The 26,481-nt window shown below is 44.2% G+C and overlaps 1 protein-coding gene and 1 pseudogene across 1 annotated transcript; one reads left to right on the forward strand and one right to left on the reverse strand.

Moving 5' to 3' along the window:
* The first annotated feature begins 1,434 nt into the window (after nt 1-1,434).
* Nucleotides 1,435-1,556, forward strand: LOC125363673 (annotated as a pseudogene).
* Nucleotides 1,557-3,103: 1,547 nt separating this feature from the next.
* Nucleotides 3,104-25,071, reverse strand: Dad1 (defender against cell death 1). Its single transcript, XM_048362273.1, has 3 exons — nt 24,778-25,071; nt 15,720-15,875; nt 3,104-3,314 (listed from the first exon to the last, which is right to left on the reverse strand). Exons 1-2 carry the CDS (start codon nt 24,986-24,988, stop codon nt 15,745-15,747), a joined length of 342 nt encoding a protein of 113 aa, XP_048218230.1. The 5' UTR covers nt 24,989-25,071; the 3' UTR covers nt 3,104-3,314; nt 15,720-15,744.
* Between the last annotated feature and the right edge of the window lie 1,410 nt (nt 25,072-26,481).

The raw sequence follows: 26,481 nt of genomic DNA on the forward strand, positions 1-26,481 counted from the left end.
TTAGAGGAGAAACTTTTTTGTGCATGTGCATGTGTGTATGTGCATGTGTGCGTACACACAAGTACTTAGGCTTGAGCTGAGGGCCTGGGCCCTGTCCTTGAGCTTTCTTGGTCAAGGCGAGTGCTCTACCACTTTGAGCCACAGCGCCACTTCCACTTTTCTCCTCAGATCTCAGCCTCCGGAGCACCTAGGATTATAGGCTTGAGCCACCAGAGCCCGAGTCCCTTAGCTTGTTGTGCTCAAGGCTGGCACTCTACCACCTGAGTCACACCTCCACTTCCAGCTTTTTGCTGGTTAAATGGAGATAAGAGTCTCATAGACTTTTCTGCCCAAAGTGGCAATCCTCAGATCTCAGCCTCATGAATAGTCTAATATTACAGGAATGAGCTACCAGCACCAAGTTTGAGAAACTCATTTTTTAATCTGTTTTTTAAGTTATAGTTCTAAAGTCTCAGAGCACTCAAATTCTAGTTGATTTCCAAAGCTCGGGACCAAAACCCACCAAGATGGGTACACAGCAGTCAAGCTGAGTCGGTACATAGCTCCCAGCTACAGGTAACTGGCTAGTTTGTTGAGCCTCCAAAACCATGGAACAGGTATCTGTGGCCGCCGCAAGTATTTTCCAACCATCATCACAAAAAGGGTTTAGCAGTCCAAGAAGAAAGGATGTGATCAAAGAGGCTAAGGTATAGGCTGCTAAGAGAGGCAGGCGTTGAGATGGTTTCCATGTGATAAGACCACAGGAAGTGTGTAGGCAGGAGGTGCTCAAGGGCTGGGCTTCCCATCACTGCAGAGAATAGCAGGGAGCAAGCCAGGTACAGTGGCTATGGTGAATGGCTTCCGCCCCACCAAAGAGCTCAGGAGATAAAATAAACCACCCCATAGAGAGACTGCGGAGGCCACGGGAAGCACATTAGGCCTCAATTTATACAGCAGTACTCAAAAACAACTCCTATAATAGGCTTTAGCTAAAAGGTATATATAAATTTTAAAAATAAAAACCTAAGAATGTGAAACTCCTTTGGGAAACAAAGAATAATTCATTTCTTTAAGCTTGGAGACACTCTATAGTTAATTCAGTGCATATGGGATTGTGAACCGTATAGCAAGAGAAACCAAAACAAATTGTAAACCTAGACTCCCAAGAAGCAGACTGCAGGATTCTGCCTTTCTGCAAATGGTGAAACTACCAAAAGATGAGTTTTCCTTGGGTAAATCATAATCTCTAATGACAGCTAATCAGAAATTTGTGTACTTAACAGCTTTTCCACATTATTGAGAAATTTAAGTCTGTGCATTAAAAGCTGATGATTATGTCTTTGATAATTATCCTTATCATTCTGTTCTTAGTCCATTTTCTTGAAATCCAGATGTTTGAAATACTTGATTATTTCATCTAGACTAAACAACTGTATGCTGTCTAAAGTAAATGAAGTCTATGGCCATACCACCCTGAATGCGCCCAATCTCGTCTGATCTCGGAAGCTAAGCAAGGTCGGGCCTGGTTAGTACTTGGATGGGAGCCCTCCTGGGAATACCGGGTGCTGCTGCAGGCTTTAAAAACAAAAGAAGTAAATTAAACTGCTCAGTCATACTCTTGGTAACCCTACAAGAGGACCCAGAGCAGTTAAGTATATGGCTCCAGGTACCTTAGAACACAGCCATACATTTATTTAAGAAAAATCCTAACTGGGTGCTGGTGGCACAGGCCTGTAATCCTAGCTACGCAGAAGAACAATATCTGAGGGTTTCAGTTCAAAGCCAGTTGAGGGCAAGAAAGTCCATGAGACTTTTATCTCCAATTAATCATCCAAAAAGCCAGAAGTGGAGCTGTGGTTCAAGTGGTAAAGCACTAGCCTTGAGCAAAAAGAGCTCCAGGACAGCGCCCAAGGACTGCACCCAAGGACTGCACCAAGACCCTAAGTTCAAGCCCCAAGACTACACACACACACACACACACACACACACACACACACACACACTAAACGTTGAAAATCACTGCTCCAGTTCAGTACTTCTCAACCTTCGGTGTTTGTCCAAGATTTTGCTTATATAGTTTGAGGGTGAGGCCTGGGAGTTTCCTTAAAAAAAAAAAAAAAGCTGTGAACCAATGAATATGCATGTCATAGAGCAAAAACCCAGAGCCTGCTCCTCCAATTTGGCAGCACACCGGCGTCACCTGGGTGGCTTAGCGGCAGCTCCAGGTCTGGCGTGACCTTCCCTGGATTATGCTGACGGGCAGCCCCACCCCCACCGCTGGAAAATCCCTGGAGCACAACTCATCTCAGCAGTCAGCCAAATTTGAATAGTGGAACTCTCAACTTGGCTCATTTCCCGTGTTGTTTTGCTGTATATGATCGTCTCCAAAGCTCCTTCACAAATATTTGCATTTCATTCTTGCAGTTATCCTGCGATTATAAATAAGATATCTGCGTTCTATTCTTGCCAATGAGGATTGTCTAAATTTAAGTAGAGGAATGCTCAACATAGTAAGTCTATTGTATTGTACCCTTGAGATGGCATGATACACAGAAGAGTAGACATCCGGCTGCAGACTGACATTCTCCCCAAGCTTTGTCATCAACTCTGCTTTGGTTTCCTCGCCTATCTAATGAGAACTGGGACCCCTACACCTGCAAGAATAAAATATTTGCAAGGGAGCTTTGGAGAACACCCTAAGAAACAAATGAACATTAAACAACCTCCACTTCTTACACTTTGCTTTCATACACTGCCTAAGAGATGAACATTTTTCTGTTTTCCCCTGAAGCATGTAGAAACAAACAGAAATGAGAAAGCACTTACTCCATTGCTAACAAAGAGCTTAATGGTGCAGTTCCAGGAATACATCAAGTGAGAGAGCACAACCACCTTTAACAATGAGGAATTAGTAAAAGATTACTTGCTCCAGGGTAAGGACAAAGGGCACCATTTCCAGGATTACCATCCCAGCCTTTTGTCACAACTTAAAATACACTTAATGGAAAAAATGGTTCACAGTTACAAGCTATCAACTCCTATGAAACTTGTAAGTACACAGGACTGAAGGGAAAAGGATTTTGATACCAATAAAAAAAAATTTTTTTAAGTCAGAGGCACAAAAAAGAGTAGCATAGAGTTTTTAATTCGGAAAGTAAAAGGTTCCACTTAGGCGAAGACAGAGCTCAAGGTAAATGTGCGTTACAATGGTGCTTTCTCCAGGCTCTCTGCCAGCACATCAAACCAGTCAGTAATGAAAACTAATCTGAAGACTCCACATGTTCATCAAGTTGTCTTCTTGAGAACTCTTATCCAGGGCACATCAAAAAGTGAACCTGAAAGAAAGAAGTAGAAAGAAAGATAAAATGCCAAGCCCCATACCCTTCCACCTAAACTCTAAACCCATGAGACAGCTATGGGCTACATGAAATTCAGGATATTACTGTAGCCAGGTTAGAAGAGCCAGAAGGATATTCTAAAGAACTAAAATCTATAAAAATAATGTTCAAACCTGAGTTCCAAGCCTACTATGACAAGAATGACTAGCAACTAGGAAGCAGGGGTTCAACTCCAGCTCTGCACTGCCGAGCTCCGGGGCTTGACTGGTCCCTCCTCGCCTGGCAGTGAGGAACCTTCGCTGCAACCTAAACATGCCACAGAAAAGGCTGGGAAACACTGCCTTTTAGATGACCTGGGCTGCCCGCCCAAGGAGGGAAAGGGGCTCGGCCCTCGCCAGAGCTTTTCTGGATCTACAATGCTTAAAAGCACTGCTTTCTAGTTTGGGGGAGGGGAGAGGAAGGAGGACTCAAGAAAGAAAAGCCCTTAATATTTAACGAAGGGTCTAAATTTTTAGAAAAAAAATACTTTATTTTTTCATCCTAGATAGTTATTTTGAGCTGAGTGTCGGTGGCTCACACCTGTTATTCTACTACTCAGGAGGCTGAGATATGAAGATCAAGCACAGTTCAAAGTCAGCCTGGGAAGGAAAGTCTGTGAGACTCTTATCTCCAATGAATCACAGAAAAAGCTGGAAGTGGCGCTGTGGCTCAAGTGGTAGAGCGCTAGCCTTGAGCAACAGGAGCCCAGGGACAGCGCCCAGACCCAGAATTCAAGTTATTTTGGAGAGAAAATGGAAGCTAAGAGAAGTAGCCACATAACTGCTCAGAGCTGAATACAATGGGTTGGTTAAATTGTGCTGCGGCACCACCTTCCTACATAGACCCCTAAAGGCCCTTAATTCACCCAGTGGATTTCCCCATGGTGATGGCCAGAAATAGGTCTCTTGGCCCAACTGGCACCATCATTTCCAACTCTAGCAGCCAATTTTCCCAGTGTGTGGTATAAAAAAAAAAAAAACAACAGTGTAAGCTGTGTATGCTGTGATTTGAAAAGGGTTGAGAAACATCAACTTTCAGAACTGGGCTACCTACCCCAGTAAGGAAAAAGAGAGCCACTCCAACTCTGTGTATTGTTACAAGTGACACAGATATTCTAGCAACAGAGCTTAAAGGAAAGATTTTAGACTTCCAGGCAAAATGCTTTTATTTCATTGAAGTGTTTAAAGAAAAGCTACATAATTGCAGCACATTTCTGTGTCAGAGGAATTGTGAGAAATGTGTAAAGGGCAAAACCAGAAATCAGAAATTGCTGAATAAAAACAAAAAGGACTATTAAACTCACCTGTACATTCCACTGAATTTATTATTCTTAAAACTCTTTGCTTAGCAAAGGACTATGAACCAGTATTAACATCAGTTCTAATAGCCATCAGTTTCTGACAGGAGAGGAAGGACTAAAGGCCACTGCATTGAACAATGCCTTGATACACTCAGAATTGTAAAAGAAATCCCAAATTACATCAAAAGTTTCAAGATTTTATGATACTAAAACATTTAAACCTAAGGCTCTAGGCCAACCCATGTGGCAGGCAAAAATGACTCATGAGAGTAAGTCTCTCTGACAACGGTTTTCAGAAAACTCTACTCACAAAGATCTGCTCCTTTCTTTTAAGGCAAAAATATATATTACCAGACACTATTCCAAAAGCAAAGCTCCTAGGATTCTTTGAACCGTTAGCTCAACAAAATTGGACATTGCAACAGCCCAGAAGAAAGACTTTAGGAGTTAACCAGTGATAGAGGTTTGGGGAAGCTAATAAAATATCCCCTTTTACTGAGACATGCAAAATGAAGGCACCTACTGAGAAAACTTAGCAGGACTTCTTCAGTCTATTTCCTTTGGACAAGAAAGCACAGTGCTATTTGATCAGTCTACTCTAATAGTCTGAAACAAGATGCAACACAAAGAACTGTGAAAAAGAATTACTCTCTGCAAAGATAGAAATAATAATACCAGATTGGGTCACTTCTATTTCCAGTGTGTGTTCTCCTCCAGTACCGTCTCTACCCAGGCACTAGCACTATACAGATATGATCACATGCTGATTTCTCCTCAAATCATCTCAGCTTAGGTTCTGGTCACCCAATTAAAACTAGAATTGGAAAAAGTATAAATCAAATACCATTCTACAAAGACTCCAAGATCAGAACTCAATCAGAATCACTATAATTTTAGAAGGCATAGATCATATAGCTCCGAAAACAGAAGACGCATCAGACATCAAGTAGTGCAATCCCCTCGTTTTAGAAACAAACAACAGCCTGACCAATCTGCCAAGCTGTGACACAGCTGAGCTTGCATCGGGTGACTAATTTTAATTAAAGGAAATAAAATTTTTGCTTCCTCGATCACATTTCAAATGTTCAATAACCACGTCCTTCAAAGAACACAAAAATTTGGGCCACAGGCTGGGAATGTAGCCTAGTGGTAGAGTGCTCGCCTCGTATACATGAAGCCCTGGGTTTGATTCCTCAACATCACATATATAGGAAAAAAAACAGAAGTGGCGCTGTGGCTCAAGTGGCAGAGTGCTAGCCTTGAGCAAAGAGAAGCCAGGGACAGTGCTCAGGCCCTGAGTCCAAGGCCCAGGACTGGCAAAAAAAAAAATTTGAGCCAGGCACTGGTGGCTCAGACCTGTAATCCTAGCTACTCAGAAAGGCTGAGATCTGAGGATTGCAGTTCAAAGCCAGCCCAGGCAAAAAAGTCTCTGTAAGACTCTTATCTCCAATTAACCACTCAGAAATCAGAAATGGAGCTATGGTTTGAAATGGCAGAGCACAAGCCTTGAGCAAAAAGAGCTCAGGGACAGTGGCCAGACCTTGAGTTCAAGCCCCAAGACCAGCACAGAAAAAAAGTATATGTGGAAGATCTATGTACAAAGATATATATAAGATCAAAGATATACATGTGTATAAATATACATATGTACACACATATACGTATATATAAAACTATATATGCAGAAGTCTGGTAATGCAGTACTGTAAAATATTTTACAAATGGGAAGTGGCACTGTGACTCAAAGTGTAGAACATTAGCCTCAAACAAAAGAGCTCAGGGACAGTACCCAGGCCCCGAGTTCAAGCCCTATGACCAATGGGAGAAAAATAACTTACAAATGTTTATATATAAAAGGCCTTATAAAATTATTGTGTATTTCGTAATCAATAGTCACACTTTAATGTCCTACCTCCTGTGAATGGATGAAGGAAATATTCATAAAGAGAAACAACTACAGAAAAAAAAAGCAAAGGCCAACTGAACACACACACACACACACACACACCCCTTCTCAAACATAGAAACCATCCTAAACCACATTAATGAAAGTTAACCACTACAAGACATTTGGCAAAAGAGCTGAGCCAAACCCCACACTGTACAGCCAGGGGGTTGTCTCTGAGAAAAGCTTTCTTGTGCATTCAACTAATTAACAGAACCCAGTCTCCAGGGCAGGCCTTCTACCTCGCCCTCCCAGGCCCTTCCCATCACAAACATGGGAGTCTTCTTGGCTTCTTATTCCAGGTGAGTATTCTTACTCTGTTCATGTGAATACTCACTCAGCTAACACATACTGGAACTGGCCTGTGATAAACCCTGAAGTCTTTATCCTAGGGAACTTTCAGAGTTCAGAGTGGGAAAGAGGACTAGGTTTGAACAATTTCCTACCAATGTGACAAGCGGGACAGAGGCCTGCACAGTGGACCTCACAGTCTGAGAGGAAGCGCCTGTGCAGACCAGCAGGTCAGGGTGACTTAAGAGCAGAAGTCATTAGAACTGGAAGGTGGGAAAACAAACCAAAGGGTTAGGGTAACAATGAAATTCATAAACACAAATCTTGATATTCATTCTCACATTCTGTCTTGCTCTCTTGGTAGTTTCAAATGGACCAAATTCAAAAACAGTTCAGCAACCAATTGGAGTCATCAATTATGGGCTTTCCGTTTGTTTGGTGCCAGTCCTGCAGCTTGAACTCGGGGTGTGAGCACTGTCCTTAAGCTAGTGCTCAAGGCTAGTGCTCTACCACTTGAGCCACAGCACCATTTTTTTGGTAATTAATTGGAGATAAGAGTTCCAAGGACTTTCCTACTGGGCTGGCTTTGAGCCATGGTCCTCAGATCTCAGCTTCCTGAGTAACTAGGGTTACAGGCAAGAGCCACCAACACTCAGCATCAATTATGTTTTTTAGCAAACAAAATGGGCAGATTTAAGTTTCCAAAACTAAAACCTCAAGAATTTGTGCCACTTTCCAGCCAGGAGGAAATAAGGTGAAAATGAGTTTATGTTGTGCCTACCTCAGAAGAATTTCTACAAACAAAGGATACTTTTCTCTTTGGAAAACTTACTTGGTGGCTGAACTTAACATAAGGTGAGAATGTCAAAAAAAAAAAAGTGAAATAACTAAATACATTTGCCATCAATAAAAGTAAGTGCTACTGCCAATGGAAGCTCATTGCTAAAACCAGTGAGGGCTAAAATAAGCCAAAAAAGGAGCTCTTCAACTGACAATCAAGAAGGGAGGGAGGGGAGCTGGGGATATGGCCAGTGGCGAGAGAGCTTGCCTCGTATACATGAGGCCCTGGGTTCGATTCCCCAGCACCACATACATAGAAAATGGCCAGAAGGGGCGCTGTGGCTCAAGTGGCAGAGTGCTAGCCTTGAGCAAGAAGAAGCCAGGGACAGTGCTCAGGCCCTGAGTCCAAGGCCCCAGGACTGGCCAAAAAAAAAAAAGAAGGGAGGGAGGGAGGGAGGGAGGGAGGGAGGGAGGGAGGGAGGCAGGGAGGGAGGCAGGGAGGGAGGCAGGGAGGGAGGCAGGGAGGGAGGCAGAAATCTGAACTGACGAGGCCAAGCTCAAGCTCTTCCGGTGTAACAAAAGCCTGGACCACACAGAGGTTCTGTGCCCTTTTGTTCCTAGCTCAACACTGCCTACTTCCGACCAACATGTAAAGCAGCCCTTGACCGAGCATATAAATTCACTTGAACCTCTGCTGCCCTCCTATGACTGAAAGGAAACTAGGGCTCATGAAAGATTAGGGTTTCTTCCCTGAAACATAAACTCCTTTTATGTTTCAGAATATATACTCTCAGCAAGGAAATGTTCAATCCACTAGGTGGCAGCAGAGCCTAAAGAATAACACTGAATTTCTGTTCCTGGGTAATTCTCTAGATTACTATACTTTGAGGAATTGAAAAGTCAACACAATTGCATGTTTGTAAACAGCACTGCTTGTCACAGTTAAAATGGTCTGCCCAAGCCTGTAGCCTCCTTGCTCTAGCTAAGGAGTAAACACCATGAATTTTTTAACACTAGTGGGAGAATGTCTTCATTTTATACAAAGCATTACTAACAAAATTTTTGCACTAGCATGGCAGTCTCCTTAGAAGCCTACTAGCACACTACAGCCTTGATTTATGCCTTGGTGCCTGACCAGTTGTTAAGAACTTTAATTGCCAAACTGTGACCCAATGCTGCCCTGTCCCTCTTTTCTTCATTTCCCTTCAGAAATTTCATTGGCTGACAACTTTTGAAAAGAATTTTGAAGACATGGAAAAACAAATAAGAAGTAACTGCACAAAGTACACAAAACAATCTATTGAATCGCTGTGTCATACATCCATTCAAAACTTCCCTTTCACCTTAAGTACAGTAAATAATCATTAAAGGAAAGTGTGGCATCTCCGAGCTCACAACATGTTAGAAGCATTTTTACGTTTTTGTTGCTGTTGTTGGATGCTAGCCCTGGGGCTTGAACTCTGAGCCTGAATGCTATTCCTAAGAGTTTTTGGTTTGGGGTTTTTTTGTTGTGTTTTTTTGTTTTGTTTTGTTTTGTTTTGCACAAGCCTAGCACTCTTAACACTTAAGTTACAGTTCCAGTTCTGGCTTTTTGGTGGTTAAATGGAGATAAAAGTCTCATGGACTTTCCAGCCAACTAACATCCTCAGAATCAGCTCCTTGAGTCACTAGGATTGCAGGCATGAACCGTGATCACCCCCTGGCTGTATTTTACTTTTTCATTTTCGTTTTTGTGATAATTTTTAAATATTGAGTCTCTTCTTGCCTCCCTATAAGCAGTATCGCCATCCGGTGAAGCTAAAACAGATACAACTGCTTTTACTGTCACTTTCCAAACTGCCCTGATCAGTTGTGTTTTCAGGAGACTGAAGTCTGAAGTTTGGAATACATCTACATATTAATCCTAGTTGAACAAAATTATTATGAGGTCCAAGTCTTATAGGCTATGGAAGAATTGGAGACTACAGAGGGACCCAGAGGGGAGGCACTTCAGCTATTATGTTCAATCTGTTCAAGGTAGTGGATAAAGGGGTGTTTTTTTTCTTTTTTTATACCAGTTGTGGGGCTTCAACTCAACTCAGGGCTGAGCACTGTCCCTGAGCATTTTTGTTCAAGGTTAGAGTTCTACCACTTTGATCCACAGCTCCACTTCTGGCTTTTTTTTTTTTTTGGAGGGGGGGTAGTTTATTGGACTTTCCTGCCCAGACTGGCTTGAAACCATAATCCTCAGATCTAAGCTTTCTGAGTTATAGGATGACAGGTGTGAGCTGCCCAGCACCCAGCTTATACTTTTCTTTTTTTTAATTGTTATAATAAAAGGAAAGAAGGAAGAGCTGGATGCTAGTGGCTCATGCCTGTAATCCTAGCTACTTAGGAGGCTGAGATCTGAGAATTGTGGCTGGGATCTGAGGATTGCGCCTTACAGCCAGCCGGGGCAGAAAAGTCCCCATGAAACTCTTATCTCCACTTAACCACTCAAAAACCGGAAGTGGTGATGTGGCTCAAAGTGGTAGAGCATTAGCCTTGAGCAAAGAGCTGAGGGACAGCACCCAGGCCCTGAGATCAAGCCCCACAACTGATTGAAAAAAAAAAAAAAAAGGAAGGGAGGGAGGGAGAGAGGGAGGCAGGCAGGCAGGCAGGCAGGCAGGCAATGACAAATAAAATACTGTGGTATTTTCTTTTTCTTTTCCTTTTTTGAGACAAGTCTCATTATACAAGCCAGGCTGACAAACAATCAATCCTCTTGCCTCAACCTCCACCTGCTGCACCATTATAGGCATGTAACCACCACACCCAGTTGTATTACCCTGACATGTACTTTCTGAACTCAGCAATTGGGAAGTACTATATATGGTAAACAACCTTGAACAAAAATCGGGCATAATAAGTTATGGCAGAAATCAGACTAAATTATCACATCAGACTTACTGATGGCAAGATTTCTGGACAAAGCTCCCTGAACATCAATATCTAATCAGTAAGTGGGAATACAAGCCTAGCCTTAAGAAGTTAATTTTGAAAATAAAAAATGAGATCTACAACAAGACATACATATGGCAAAGTGAGCACTGAATGTCTGTTACCTTTTTTTACTTCCTTCCCCTAGACTACATTGCGTTTTTTAGCTCAATGCCATTTTCTTTTGATCTGCCTTTTCCAGCACAGCTGATGGTTTTAAATGTCACCCTCAAATTCATGCAAGATTAGCTACACTATAGATGTTTGTTTATTATACCCAACTCTCAGTTGGAAAATACTGAAAATGTTCAATCTGTTTTATTTTACTTCCTTAAGAGGGAATAAATAGAACTGGGGATATGGCCTAGTGGCAAGAGAGCTTGCCTCCCATACATGAAGCCCTAGGTTCGATTCCCCAGCACCACGTATACAGAAAACGGCCAGAAGTGGCGCTGTGGCTCAAGTGGCAGAGTGCTAGCCTTGAGCACAAAGAAGCCAGGGACAGTGCTCAGACCCTGAGTCCAAGGCCCAGGACTGGCAAAAAAAAAAAAAAAAGAGGGAATAAATACCCTCACTTGGAAAGTGTCTCTAACATTTTGGCACACTGTGCATATAGCTGAGTTAAAAGCAGATATGAAAGGGGCAAATAAATGTGTATTAACAGGTCCGACAGCAGGACAGAGTAGTATATGTCAAAGCAGGACCTCTGTAGAAAATGCATGGGCAATCACGCAGAGAATTTTTCCATGAACCCACTACTTTCTATAGAATGATTTAACACTGCAATCTGGAATTGGAAGGCTTTGCTATACATTGGGCCCATAATTCCCAGCTGAACAGGTGGCCCTCGGTTGTTAATTTGGTCTGTAGTACAGTTTCTGCTGAGCCTGCTTTTTTGGACTGTTTTTGTCATAAGTTTGAAATACTAAACTCTGTGCAGCAGAGCCCTCCTCCAATCACAGCAGCCCCAGGAAATACTTTCCCATGATTTGATGTCTCCCCGAGCTCTGTCCCTTCCTGACTCATCTAGAAAAAGAAGTCCAGCTATCGGGAGGGAGTCAGAAGTCTCAGGGCCTCTCCAACAAGGGCCCTGGATGTCTGCACGGGGAAGGCCGAGGTTGGAGGGTCAGCTCTGGCTGCACTCAAGGTTATCCACTGCCTCCATTCACCTGGTAACTGGTGAGCGTGGCCATCCACTGGGCATGGGACTCGCCGGCCGCCCCTGCTCCCACCTGGCTCAGCACTCCTGACCATCTCTCCAAGCACTTTGTTGAGGTCTCTGGCGAGGCTCTAACCATGTTGTCTGTTAACTGCCACACATGCATGTCCACTCTCCTACTAGCTTATTCCCCTTCAGAAGCAAGAACCACACTTGCCTTTCTCTGTATTTTCAGTAACTAGGCACCGACTGGTAAAGACACAGGGACAGACTGTAGGAGCTAGAATCTTTTCTGTCAAAGTGATTGCTGGACATAAGCACTGCCTTCTTAAGAGTAGCTTACTATCTTATAAGAAACTATTTTAGTTAAGCCACATCCTGTTATAATTGTTTCTCTAGGGGCCGGGGGTGGCTCAAGTGGTAGAGCTCCAGCTGAGAAAGAATTGTTTTTCTGACCATTTGGCCAGGTGTCCTGGTTTTGGTTGAATGCTGCAATAAATTTGTAATCCCTTTCAAACTAGCTCATCACACAAGATTGTGAACCTAAGTTCTGAGCTATGGGAACAAAGGTCAGTAACACATAAGGGATAAAACCTGAGTGGACCGCCTGGCCACACAACCCTGCTACTTGGCTCCTGTGTCCTGTCAGTGCCCTTTACAGAAGCTCTGCCCTGCAGAGATGGTGCCTTATTCATACAGGACACCCCCATATCCCAAGACAGTTCCAATAAGAAGGAGGAATTCATAAGGAAATGGAAGGACATGGAAAAACTTATACTAAATGAAGTGAGCCAGATCCAAAGAAACAAGGACTCTATGGTTTCCCTCATAGGGAATAATTAGCACAGGTTTAGGCAAGTCACAGCAGAGGATCCCAAGAGCTCAATGTCTAGGCCCTTATGAACACATAAGATGATGCTAAGTGAAATGAAATCCACGTTATAGAAACAAGTGTTATATCATTGTTGTAATTATTTTCAACATGCCATGTGAAACCGTACCCTTTTTTTTCCTCTTGCATTCCCTTCCTGTGGTTTCACCCCCACTATCACTGTATCTGATGTCAGTACCCTGGATACTGTATATATGTGTCTCAGAACTAGAAAAGAGAAAGGGAATACCAAAATCGAGAGACAAAGGATAAAATGACAAATGACTCCAAAAGCAATACTTACATAACCATTTGGTATAAACCAACTGTACAACTCATGGGGGGTAGAGAAAAAGAGGGAGGGGGGAAAATGAGGGAGGAGGTAACAAGTTGAACAAGAAATAAGGTCTACAAGGAGTTAAGTATGTTAGATAATAGAATGGCGTGGTTTTCAAAAAAAAGTCAATGAAATAAACCATCTCTGCCAACTTACCATTACCAAAAAGCAAAATCTTACCTGAATTAATACCAACTGTTTTTGAGACATTGTATCAAAGGAACAGATTTATTTTTTATTTTTATTTATTTATTTTTTTTTTGCCAGTCCTGGTGCTTGGACTCAGGGCCTGAGCACTGTCCCTGGCTTCCTTTTGCTCAAGGCCAGCACTCTGCCACTTGAGCCACAGCGCCACTTCTGGCCGTTTCCCATATATGTGGTGCTGAGGAATCAAACCCAGGGCTTCAAGTATACAAGGCAAGCGCTCTTGCCACTAGGCCATATTCCCAGCCCAAAGGAACAGATTTATGTAGCATTATAAATAAGTGACTAATCCATACCACAAGATGAATTATAGTCCTTATCACATTACTGCATGCATTTTACACATGACTGCTCTAACTCTTGAGTTAGATTTCTGCTGACCAATATGAAAAAAAATAGCTTTGCCAACAGAGAAAGAGACTGGTCCTAGAATACCACCACCACCATCACCCCCAAGAAAAAAACAAGACGTTTCTTCCTAAGAGTCTCTTTTCTTATCACCTGGTTAAAAGCAACAGCAAATTTTGTAGTGCAAAGACAAGAATGTAAAAGCAAGAGCTTCATGAGCAACTACCTGCTTAATTCCTGGGTCGAGGGCACTGCTGGGCCGAGGGCACAAAATGTTTTCTCACCTAAAATAACAGTGTTGACTCATGGCTTAGAAAATACCCAGTGCCCAAGGACTCCGCTTGGGAAGGAGGACAAACCACCCACAAAGGAGAGCAGAGCAGAAGGCTTTTCCATTCCTGTCAATCAAAATAGCCCAGCTCCACTTCTACTTTTCTACTAGGACTCTATATTAGAGTTTGGTTCAAGCCAAACCTAAGAGCCAAAAGGCATGATAAATTGTGTTTTTCAAAGTCTTCTCCCAAGTTAACCCAACTTCTCCCTTTGTTTTTGTTTAGGACACAGGCCAGCTAATAGCTCATTTATTCAGCCCACATTTAGTGACTCAATGCCTGTCAGGAGGAAGTGCTACCCTGGATGCCATGAAGGCAATGGCCCGCATTTAGTTATCAGAGAACAAAACTGGGGGGTGGGAGTCACCAACTGCAAATCTAAATCCCTTTAGATGCGTGCCTTTAAAATCTCTGGCAGCCAGGAACTGGTGGCTACCACCTCTAACATGAGCTACTCATGTGGCTCTGAGATCTCAGGATCACAGTTCAAAGCCAAGACCAGGCAAGAAAGTCCCTGAGATTCTTTTCTCCAATTAACCACCAAAAAGCCAGAAATGGAGCTGAGGCTGAAGTGGTAGAGCACCATCCTTGAGCAACAAAGCTCAGGGCAGTAGCTAGTCCCTGAGTTCAAGCCCTAGAACAGATACCAAAAGAAAAAAAAAATCTCTGGGTGCATATCTGTAGTCTCCGTACTTGGGAGGGAGGCTAGGTAGGATTAAAAGAGGCCAGCCCTTGCTGGGGATATAGCCTAGTGGCAAGAGTGCCTGCCTCGGATACACGAGGCCCTAGGTTCGATTCCCCAGCACCACATATACAGAAAACGGCCAGAAGCGGCGCTGTGGCTCAAGTGGCAGAGTGCTAGCCTTGAGCGGGAAGAAGCCAGGGACAGTGCTCAGGCCCTGAGTCCAAGCCCCAGGACTGGCCAAAAAATAAATAAATAAATAAATAAAAATAAATAAATAAAAGAGGCCAGCCCAGGGCTGGGGATATGGCCTAGTGGCAAGAGTGCCTGCCTCATATACATGAGGCCCTGGGTTCGATTCCCCAGCACCACATATATGGAAAATGGCCAGAAGTGGCGCTGTGGCTCAAGAGGCAGAGTGCTAGCCTTGAGCAAAAAGAAGCCAGGGACAGTGCTCAGGCCCTGAGTCCAAGCCCCAGGACTGGCCCAAAAAAAAAAAAAAAAAAAAAAAGAGGCCAGCCCAGACCACACAATGAAACCTTGTCTCAAAAATAAATCAATAAATATGTACTTGGGCATGATAGCTCATGCCTATAATCCTAGCTACTAGGGAGTAAAAACCAGGAATACTGAAGTTCAAGACCAGTGTAGGCAAAAAGATGATTAATGAGTAAAAACTGGGTACGATGCACATGTTATGCAGCTCTTTGGGGAACATCAACAGAAGGAACATGGCCCAGGACAGCCTGAGCATAATGCAGGACTACCTGAAAAACATCTAACGCAAGAGGACTCGGGGCACATGTCAGGGGTGAAGAATGCTTTGCCTGGCAAGCATGAGGTACTAAATTGAAACCCCAACTACATAAATAAATGAATAAGTAATGTGAGTTACTTTCACAGCTACTAGTACAAAAATTAATATGCATTAACGACAGGCCTTTACTTTCCGTAAATTTAATGATTTGTAGAACAGTGAGAAGACAATGGACAAAAGCAGTAGCACTTGATAAATCGTGGTGATATCAATGCATACTTTGCAGACCACTGGAAATTTTGCAGATGTCTTAAAAAAACACTATAGGAGCCCTGCCAACCACGATGAAAACCAGCCCCGTTTAATTTCTCTTCCTAAAGTCAACATTATAGAACTTACCTTCTTCCAGTCTCCTGGGATCAATTCAGCCAACAAAGTTCATGACAACAAGGTGCAGGATAGTGCTGGCAAAGAGAAAATCAGCAAAGGCTCGCTCTGGGGAGATGCCTTGGAAATCAGCTTTGTTCTGGGGGTTGATCTGTATTCTCAGGCAAACTGTACAAAAAGAAAAACACAAAATCATTATCTAGAAGCATAAAACAAATGCAACTGTTAATGAACATCACATCCTATTATACAATTCTGCGCCGGCAGGCATGAATGCATATGCACATAAAAGGCACAGATAAGAATAATACCCAGGAGAGCCCACAATGGAAACAATCTAAGTGGTCTGTCAACAGCAAAAAGTATAAATCACAGCATATGTGAACGATGGAATATAGCAATGGAAAGAAACTCCTGCTATATATAATATAGACAAATACCACAAATATGTTGAACAACATATCCAAATATAAAACATACTTGCTATATAATTCCATAGAGAGAGAGCTTAAAACTAGGCAGAATAAATGCAGTTAGGACTGGTTTTTTAATCTCTTTTTTTTGGGGGGGAGGGGTCATGGGGCTTGAACTCTGAGCCTGAGCACTGTCCCTGAGCTCTTCAGCTCAAGGCTAGCGCTCTCACTTTAAGCCACAGCACCACTTCTCATTTTCTGGTGGTTAATTGGAGATAAGAGTCTTACAGACTTTCCTGCCTGGGCTGGCTTTGAACAGTGATCCTCGGATCTCAGCCTCTTGAGTAGCTAGGATTACAGCTATAATCAAGGTGTAACCAAGCACTTGGTTTTTTAACTTTTCATGAGGAGACAAGTATCTGGAAAGATGCAGGGAGCCTTTTAGGTTGCCAGTACTATTCTTTCATCTGCTTTTTGAGACAGCGTATCACTACGTAGCCCAGGCTGGCCTTAAACTCACTATACAGCTTCTCAAGTCCAGGAATCACAAGCATGTGCCATTTGCTTGGTTTGGTGATATTCTATATCTAGACTTGAACAGTGGTTAGACTGGAGACTTAAAAGTCATCAAGTTATACACTTAAATTTCACATTCTTAACTATTAAAGCTAAAAGGACAAAAAGGACTTTTCAGAGTTATACCAAAAACTACAGGCTTACAAGGGATGAGTTTGATTGGGATATATTGTATACCCATATAGAAATGTCATAATAAAAACTCTCTGTACAACTAATATATGCAAATAAATCTTAAAAAGAAAAAAAAGGGAGGGGCTGGAAAGATGGCCTAGTGGTAAAGTGCTCATCTCATATACATAAAAAGCCCTGGGTTCGATTCCTCAGCACCACATATATAGAAAAAGCCTAAGTGGCACTATGGCTCAAGTGGCAGAGTGCTAGCCTTGAACAGAAAGAAGCCAGGGACAGTGCTCAGGCCCTGAGTTCAAGCCCCAGGACTGGCAAAAAAAGAAAAAAAAAATACCTGCCTCTAACAAAGTAGATTCTACCAAGCTGATCCCAACAGAGAAGAAAATTTTAATTAAAAAAAAAAAGAAAAGAAATCTCTTATTACCTGCCTGAGAGGTTTCTAGTTTTACCTAAATGGAGGGCAGCAACAAAAGAATTGTGCTGAATGATAAAACAAAGTTATAAAACATGTGAATTACTGGGCCAGGCACTGGTGGCTCAAGCCTATAATTGTAGTAGCTATGCTGGTGGCTGAGATCTGGAAGACTAGTTTGAGGTCAGTCAGGGCAAAAAAGTTTGCTATAGTCCATCTCCAAAATAATCACCCAAAAGTTAGGCTGGAGGTGTGGTTCAAGTGGCAAAGAACCAACTTGGCAAGCTTGAGCTCAAGCCCCAGTACCATTTAAAAAAATGAAATATTTTCTAGCAGAATGTACATATAATTGACAGCAAACCTTAGAACTGTCACCCATGGGAACCTCATAGTTGTAGACAAACTAGCTTTAACTTAAAGCTCTAGTAGCTACTTACTTGCCTCAAAAAAGTAAGGCAGAGCTGGGCACCAATGGCTCACATCTGCAATCCTAGCTACTCAGGAGGCTGAGATCTGAGGATCACTGTTCAAAGCCAGCCTAGGCAGGAAAGTCCGTGAGACCCTTGTCTCCAATTAACTACCAGAAAACCGAAAGTGTCACTGTGGCTCAAGTGGTAGAGCGCTACCTTTGCGCTCAGGGACAGTGCCCAGGCCCAGAGTTCAAGCCCCACAACCAACAAAAAAAGAAAAGGTAAGGCACTTAACGTGTCATTCTTGGCAGAGAATTCTCCACTGCCATGTGGATGTTGGCGTGAGGATTCTAGCATGGTACATTAGCAAGTCACCACTCAGATGAAAGGGAAGCTCCACGAGTACTTTTCCCCAAGCACCTTTATGCCTACCATCAATTACTATACTACTTAGGAAAACTCAACTTGCTTCAGGCAGGCTAGCGTCCACTCCATCACTAACAAATAAATCACAGTGAACTAAAATCTAGGTTCAGAAACTTTCAGGTCAGTTCTGGAGTCCATTGCCACAGCAACGGTTTTCATTACGCTTGAACATGTAAACACTATGGAAACACCACTTGTCTTTTCAGGCACCTAGCCCCTCAAAATACAAGGGACACGACAAAGGCAAGGGCATCCAATTAAAGTCCTGCTGTGGAAACTCCAGATCCCTTCATCCATTTGGGGCAGTAACTGGCAACACCTATTAATATTTAAAGTTTTCACCTTTTGACAGAAGACTGTATCTTACAGAACATTCTTATAGCATGCTAGGGAAAAAAGGAATATTCCAAATCTCTAAGTTACACTAGAGACACACAAAACAAAAAGGTAAGTGTTCTTATTCAAGTAAAAAGTGTGTGTGTGTATATATAGATAGACAGAGACAGACAGTAAAGCTACCCACTCTTACTTTTGAAAATGTCGAAAGAAGTATCTCATTCTATATTTCTCTCTCTAAAAATATTTTTATACAGCCAAGGGGCTGGAAATATGGCCTAGTGGTAGAGTGCTTGCTTTGTATACATGAAGCCTTAGGTTTCATTCCTCAGTACCACATATATAGAAAAGGACGGAAGTGCTAGCCTTGAGCAAAATGAAGCCAAGAACAGTGCTCAGGCTCTTAGTTCAAGCCCCAGGACTAGCAAGCACTCTACCACTAAGCCACATTCCCAGGCCCCAGAAGAAAAAATTGTAAATAGTCATGAATTGATGCTACCCATATCATGGTAATTCAAGTTATTTCAATGACAATGAAAGAATCCGAATTACCCAAGCATAGAAAGGTTCTCAGAAGTTACAGATACCAGGAAAAAACCTAGGGACAGCATCCAGGACCTGAGTTCAAGCACTACAACTGACAAAAAAGAAAAAAGAAAAAGAAGAAACTAGAAGTTACAGAGCCCAACAGTACCCACTGATACATAAAATATTCAAGGAGTAAAATGAAGTGGGTACACCAAGTAGATTGCTCACCATTTCCAAAATCTGTGGGAAGAAAATCACAGCCTCCCAGAGCTGTTGTTACTGACAAAAGTGTCAGATGCACTGGGAATGACAAAGGTAAAGATCTTTGCCAGCTCTAAAAGTTCCTCCACAAATGTCTCCCCTATTGCATCCAAAAACGGAAATCCACTGCCTCCTGAAGCAGCCTGATCCATTTTAGCAGTTCTAATTTAATCTATCTCCTTAAATGTCCATTCGTTCAGCAAAATATTTATGGAGCATTTACTATAAGTCATGTATCACTCCACGCGCTGGGAATCTGGCACAGAACAAGACAAGTCTGGCTCCGAAGGAACTCGTAAGGTTAATGGAGAGAAACATATTATATATTATACAAGGAAATAATCAGGTAGGGATAGAGCTATGGAAAAAGATACAAGAAAATAATACAGAGTGACCAGGAAACTATGTTTATTGGGTACTTACAGAAGGCCTCTTTTTTAAAATGCTACTTAACCTGAGTACTGGTGGCTCACACCTGCAATCCTAATAACAGAGGAGGCTGAGATCTGAGGATAAAGATTCAAAGCCAGACAAGGCAGAAAAGTCTACGAGACTCTTATCTCTGATTAACTACTGAAAAAGCCTAGCTCAAGTGGCAGCATACTAGCCTTGAGCACAAAAGCTTAAGAGTCATGGCCCAGGACACACACACACTTGAGACTAACATTTAGAAGATAAAGAACCAATCATGTAAAGACCTGAGGACAGGGCATTTTCTCCAGTCCGAGTAGTCTTTTCTTTTTTTTTGCCAGTCCTGAGGCTTGGACTCAGAGCCTGAGCACCGTTTCTGGCTTCTTTTTGCTCAAGACTAGCACTCTGCCACTTGAGCCATAGCACCACTTCTGGCCTTTTCTATATATGTGGTGCTGAGGAATTGAACCTAGGGCTTCAGGTATATGAGGCAAGCACTCTTGCCACTAGGCCATAGTCCCAGCCCAGTCCAAGTAGGCTTGATGGCCCAGGTATAACAAGGCAGATGGCTGTTACCAGGAGTCAGAAGACCAATCCCACTCAGGGAAGGGGGAACGGAACAAGACCACAGAGGTTTGACTAGCTAACACAAATGGCTTCGTTTTATAGAGTGGCTAAAGAGAAGAACTACTTTATAGCTGAAGTGCCCAGGACAATGGTAGTAAAAATAATAGAGGAAACACTGGCTGTATTTGGAGAAGATGAATCTTGTAAAGAAATGGCTGTGGGAGGCAAGAGAAATGATGGAATCCGGGAAACCTCAGAAATATCTGGCTTCAACAACTCAACCAGTGTTGATACCACGTACTGACTGGTAAAGAGGCAGAATGCTGGGCTTAAAGATTTCATTTGAGCTGGGAATATGGCCTAGTGGCAAGAGTGCTTGCCTCATATATATGAAGCCCTGAGTTCGATTCCCCAGCACCACATATGTAGAAAATGGCCAGAAGTGGCGCAGTGGCTCAAGTGGCAGAGTGCTAGCCTTGAGCAAAAAGAAGCCAGGGACAGTGCGCAGGCCCTGAGTCCAAGGCCCAGGACTGGCCAAAAAAAAAAAAGATTTCATTTGAACATGTTAATTTGAAGGGACAGTAGACATCCAGTGGAGAAGTCAGGCTGGAAATGGACTTACCAATTTAGAATTCTGGGGGACAGGCCAAACTGAAGATAAAATGCAGCACTTGTAAGGTATACAAATGTAAAATTCACCAATAAAGATAAGGGTCAGGTGCCCGTGGCTCACGCCTGTAATCCTAGCTACTCAGAAGGCTGAGAGCTAAGGATCTCAGTTCGAAGCCCACCCCAGAGAGGAAAGTCCATGAGATTCTTTTTTTTTTTTTTTTTTTTTTTTTTTGGCCAGTCCTGGGGCTTGGACTCAGGGCCTGAGCACTGTCCCTGGCTTCTTTTTGCTCAAGGCTAGCACTCTGCCACTTGAGCCACAGCGCCACTTCTGGCCATTTTCTGTATATGTGGTGCTGGGGAATTGAACCCAGGGCCTCATGTATACGAGGCAAGCACTCTTGCCACTAGGCCATATCCCCAGCCCCTCCATGAGATTCTTATCTCCAATAAACTACTCAGAAAAAGCCAGAAGTGGGCTTGGAATGTGGCCTAGTGGTAGAATGTTTGCCTAGCAGGCATGAAGCCCAGGGTTCAACTCGTTAGCACCACATATATAGAAAAAGCCAGAAGTGGTGCTGTGGCTCAAGTGGCAGAGCACTAGCCTTGAGCAAAAGGAAGCCAGGGACAGTGCTCAGGCCCTGAGTCCAAGGCCCAGGACTGGCAAAAAACAAAAAAAAATTTTAAAAAAGAGACGTGGCTGGAGATAATGGCAAAACCAGATCTTGAAAACATCTATGTGTCCAGAAAAGCATTGTAACTGTACTTTGGAAACCATAGACAAATGGGAGGGTGGTGCCTTCAGATTTGCAAGTCAAATCCATTCTACAAACACCGAGGAACATGGACTAGGAGAGACTCCAGGGGCAGCAAGGCAGTTGGGATTATAGTAGTCCAAATAAGATACGAAGAGCCCGAGGCACTCAGGATGAAGTAGGAATGAGTATAAAGATGTTTAGTAATTGGGCAGACACACAGATGGCACTCTAACATCCTGGATAGCCGTTACAGGAGACAATTCCAAAAGAAATGCTGGAAGTTTTTACGATGGAAAGCACTCTGGATTAGACCTCTTGCCTTTCAACTGGAAGGCAAACTAAAAACATTCTTGGGTTTATAAACTAAGGTCAATAAAACTTTTTTTAAGCCAAAATTATTTCACAGATTAGAGAACAAAAGTTGTAAAGTGGCTTAAAAACATTTCAAGGGCTGGGTATAGAAGTACACACCTATATTCCCAGCTACTGACAGTGATCAGGAGAAACATGGGTCAGGCCAGCCCTAGCAAAGAGCTAGCAAGACCCTATCCCAAGCCAGGCATGGTAGCACACACCTGTGACTCCAGCTACTCAGGACATATAGATAGAGGAGAGCAGTTTAAGGCTGGCACCCAAGCAAAAACAGAGACCCTCTTGGAAAAATGACTTAGGAAGTGTGGCACTGTGGTCAAGGACAGCATCCAGGCCCAGAGATCAAGCCCCACAACCAACAAAAATAAAAATGAATTTTTTTAATTTAAAAGGAACAGGATTGTGGTTCAATTGACAGAGCTCCTGACTAGCAAATGGGAGGCATCAAGTATTACTGGTGGGATGGGGGGGGGGGGGGAGATAGGGATTCCATGGCCTGAGAACATGATTTGAGTAGTAGTAGCTAGATTTATTTTAGCTAAGCTCATTTTAATGACAGTCTTACTATTTTTCACTTGAAACAGAGGAGCTTTGAGTTAGGTATTAAAAAAAAAAGTAAAAAGCTGCCAAAACTTGAATTTGCTCTAAACTAAGGGATAATGTCCTCCTCTAGTGATAGCTAACCATAAGATAAGTCAGCTGATGGAGATGTTGGAAACCTGTCTAGAAGAAAGATGTTCTACTTCTGAGGCCGTTGTTTGTTGTTGTTTTTTTTTAAAAAAAAAAAAAAAAGACCACTATACTAGCTAGATATGGTGACACAGGCCTGTCTACAATCCTACCATTTGGAGGAGAAAGCAGGAAAATGGAGAATTCAAGTCCAGCCTGGGTTACACAGTGAGACTCTGTCTCCAAAGCCTACTATATATACTGTTGATCTGCCCCTTCAAATATATCCTTCCATAACCATTTTCTACCTCTAGCTCCTGAAATCATGTCTCCCAAACATGAGAGAACAGGAAAAAACAAACCATCTTCATACCCCTGGGCCCAAATACCAGCTTTTTAAAAGGATGGGGGCAGCACCCTACATTAGTTTAAAATATACTGATCAATTTACAAAGAGCGTATGTTAAACTAACACTCACAGAGGAAACAGAATTGATTGCTGAAAAGAAATTGAAGGAAACAGACCAAAGAACGTAATCCTTCCATCCCTCCAACTCATCCTACATACTCAAAAAAAAAGTATTTTAAGATGTCTCAGATTCTATCTTTTAGCTACAAACTAAATTCTTTGGCCTGGCACTCAAAATACCACCATCCTCAAATTCCTCCAACATAATTTCCTTATGGCAACAATGAATTGTCAGGAATTCTTCCTCTGCCTCAAATCACTTTTATTTCTATGGCCCTATTTATTACCTGTTATCTAGCAGATTTGGAACTCTCAATCTCCAAACCAACCTTTTTATTCAGGCACTCAGTAACTAAACAAGCCATCTAACAGTGCGCATTGGAGGGAAGTCTGCCAACTGAATTTAGCCTCAACAAGTTCAAAGACAGGACTTAGCATAAACAAGTCATCTGCTCTTCAAAAAAAAACAAACCGGGCTGGGGATATGGCCTAGTGGCAAGAGTGCCTGCCTCATATACATGAGGCCCTGGGTTCGATTCCCCAGCACCACATATACAGAAAATGGCCAGAAGTGGCGCTGTGGCTCAAGTGGCAGAGTGCTAGCTAGCCTTGAGCAAAAAGAAGCCAGGGACAGTGCTCAGGCCCTGAGTCCAAGCCCCAGGACTGGCAAAAAAAAAAAAAAAAAACCTCCTTCATCACACTAATCTATAACTAGTCTATGTCATTCTTCAGAAAACCACTTCTTTCCATGTAGTTTTGAAAAGCCATCTGAAACCCTAGAGGATAATGAAGCCAAGGTAATTTTGTTATTTTGTGCCTGTACTGGGACTTGAACTCAAGATCATGGAGCTCCCGGTTAGCTTTTTTGCTCAAAGCTGGTGCTCTACCACTTGAGCCACACTTCAACTTGCAGCTTTTTGATGATTAACTGAAGATAATAGTTTCTTAGATTTGTCTTCCCATACTGGATTCAAACCAGGAACCTTACATCTCAGCTTCCTGAGTAGGTAGGATTACAGGTAGGATAAGACCTCCTCTTTTTTTTTTTTAGGATAAGACCTCCTCTTTTTTTTTTTTTTCTTTTTGGTGCTGGTACTGGGGCTTGAACTTGCTTTTTCTCTCAAGATGGTGCTCTACCACTCAAGCCATGCCTTCAGTTCCAATACCGTGTGTGTGTGCAGGTCCTATGGGTTGAACTCGGGGCCTGGATACCGTTCCAGACCTTTTTTGCTTGAGGCTAGTGTTCTACCGCTTGAGCCACTGCTCCACTTCGGGCCTTGTTGTTGTTTTTAAGTTAATTGGCGGTAGAAGTCTCCAAAGCTTTCCCGCTTGGGCTGGCTTTGAACAGCAATCCTCCAATCTCAGCCTCCTCAATAGTTAGGATTGTAGGCATGAACCGGGGTGCCCAACCAAGACTTCTATTTCTTTAAAAACCTACATGTTTGAAGGGGGGAAGAGGACAAGGGGGGCGGCGGGGAGAGGAAGAGTCGACGACAACCACCAACGAGGGAGGAGGCAGCGACCACCAACTTTGAAGCTGTGGCAAAGCTACCTGGCTGCTGGAAGTGAGGCCGTTTCCAGGCGCCCCGGGACCCCAGCCCCCGGGCGCGACCCCCCTGGTAACGAGCGGGCCAGCCCCCGGAAGGCGCCGCCCGCCGGAAGCCAGCAGCGCCGGGCGCGGGGAAGGGGCGCGCCCGGCCGACCGCGCGCCGAGTGGTTACCCGCTAGGATGAAGCTCCCCACGCAGGAGATGAAGCCCGACAGGAAGGAGTTGAAGGGGAAGGTCCCCACGAGGAGACAGTAGCCGAACTGCAGCGCGCCGGTCAGGAGGATGTACAGGAGATAGGCGTCCAGCAGCTTCAGCCGCTGTGGGGTGGAGCTCAGGTACTCCTCCAGGAACCGCGAGATGACCGACACCACCGACGCCGACATGACTGCTCGCGGGAGACTCCGGCCACACGCGTCGGCCACCGCGGCAGGAGCGAGCGCGCAGGCGCACCTCCGGGTCCGCGGGTCCGCCCTCCCCGGCGCGCCACACTGCGCAGGCGCAGAGGCAGGCGAAGGGGCGTGGCAACGAATGCGCAGGCGCAGACTGAATCCACACAGCACCCACCCCCCCCCCCCCGGGAGCCGCGCTCGCGACGGGCAAAGCTTATGTTAATGAGCTGGAGACGTGTACTCTTTTTGTCCCATTTCCGCCGACTGGAACGCCCGGCGGGGACCGCCCACCGTTGCCGTGACAACAACGCGGCGCCGGAGGAAAAGGGGGAGGGATTTAACTGCGGACTGGGTGGACCTAACCCGAGGGTTCCGGTCCTCTTCGGTCCACCCGGCGCCTCAGTCAGAGGTGGGTCGCGCCTGCCATCCCAGCTACTCAGGAGGCTGGGATCCGAGGCCCGAGGTTCGAAGCCAGCCCGGGCAGGACAGTCTGTGAGACTCGCCCGGCCCGGTTTCGAAAGCGGGCTCGGTCTGCAGGTGCGGTCATCCCTCGTGAGAGAAAGTTTGCCCTCCGTGAGCGCCGCCGCGACGGCGCACTGAGCGGCGACTGGCGGGGCGCGGGGCGGGGCGCACCCGCACCGGAGCCCTGCCCCCCTCCACGTCCCCGCAGCCCTTCACGGGGGCCGGAGGCCGGAGACCCCTGCGTTAGGTCAAGGTTGTCTGTCCTCACCCTGAGGTGAGCGGACACGGCCACCGCCCCAGGAGAGGAGGTTGGAGGGGGAGCTTCGGCTCTGCGTGTGCGTGTGTGCGCGTGTGCGTGTGTGCGCGCGTGTGCGTGCGTGTGCGCGCCCACAAACCGCCCTCTCGGGCCTGTTGACCTACCCTAGGCCCGACCCCGGTCTGGCTCAGCCAGCCCTCGCCGACCCCTTTTGTAGAGGATTCTGAAGGTTTGCGGGTTGGTTTGTTTTAACGCCAGTTTTACTTTACTTTATTAACAAACGTGATTAAGAAGGAGAGCCTCTGCCTTCTGCTTTTGTTGCTCTTACAATAACTTCATGTGACTGACTTGAAACCTCGTGCCTCTGCCTTTCAAACGACAGCCTTCCACCCAAAGCCCACGACCTCATAAATAACCCGTCACCGCGCTAAGAATCGGAGCAGAAGTCCAACACTGCAGGGAAACAACGTTCTTCTCTTTGATTTGCGTAAACGCAAATGGTAACTTTATCAGCATCAACAAGGGTATTGACTTTCAGCCATGAGCAAAACCTTTCAGTTCTAGACAAGAGAAAGAGAAACTACATCTTTAGAAAACGACTACCTATTTGAAGAGATGGACTCTTGTTCACACCCAGTGACATTTGCACTAATATTTGAACTTAAATTCAGTCTTAACCCCTCACATATGGCTGGGGAGAGAGAGAAGGAAGAAGGGAGGGATGAGAGAATGGGGGCGGGGGGAAGAGAGGGTAATACCAGCCTGTATT

Source organism: Perognathus longimembris, chromosome 14, assembly GCF_023159225.1.
Source record: "Perognathus longimembris pacificus isolate PPM17 chromosome 14, ASM2315922v1, whole genome shotgun sequence".
NCBI lineage: Eukaryota > Metazoa > Chordata > Mammalia > Rodentia > Heteromyidae > Perognathus > Perognathus longimembris.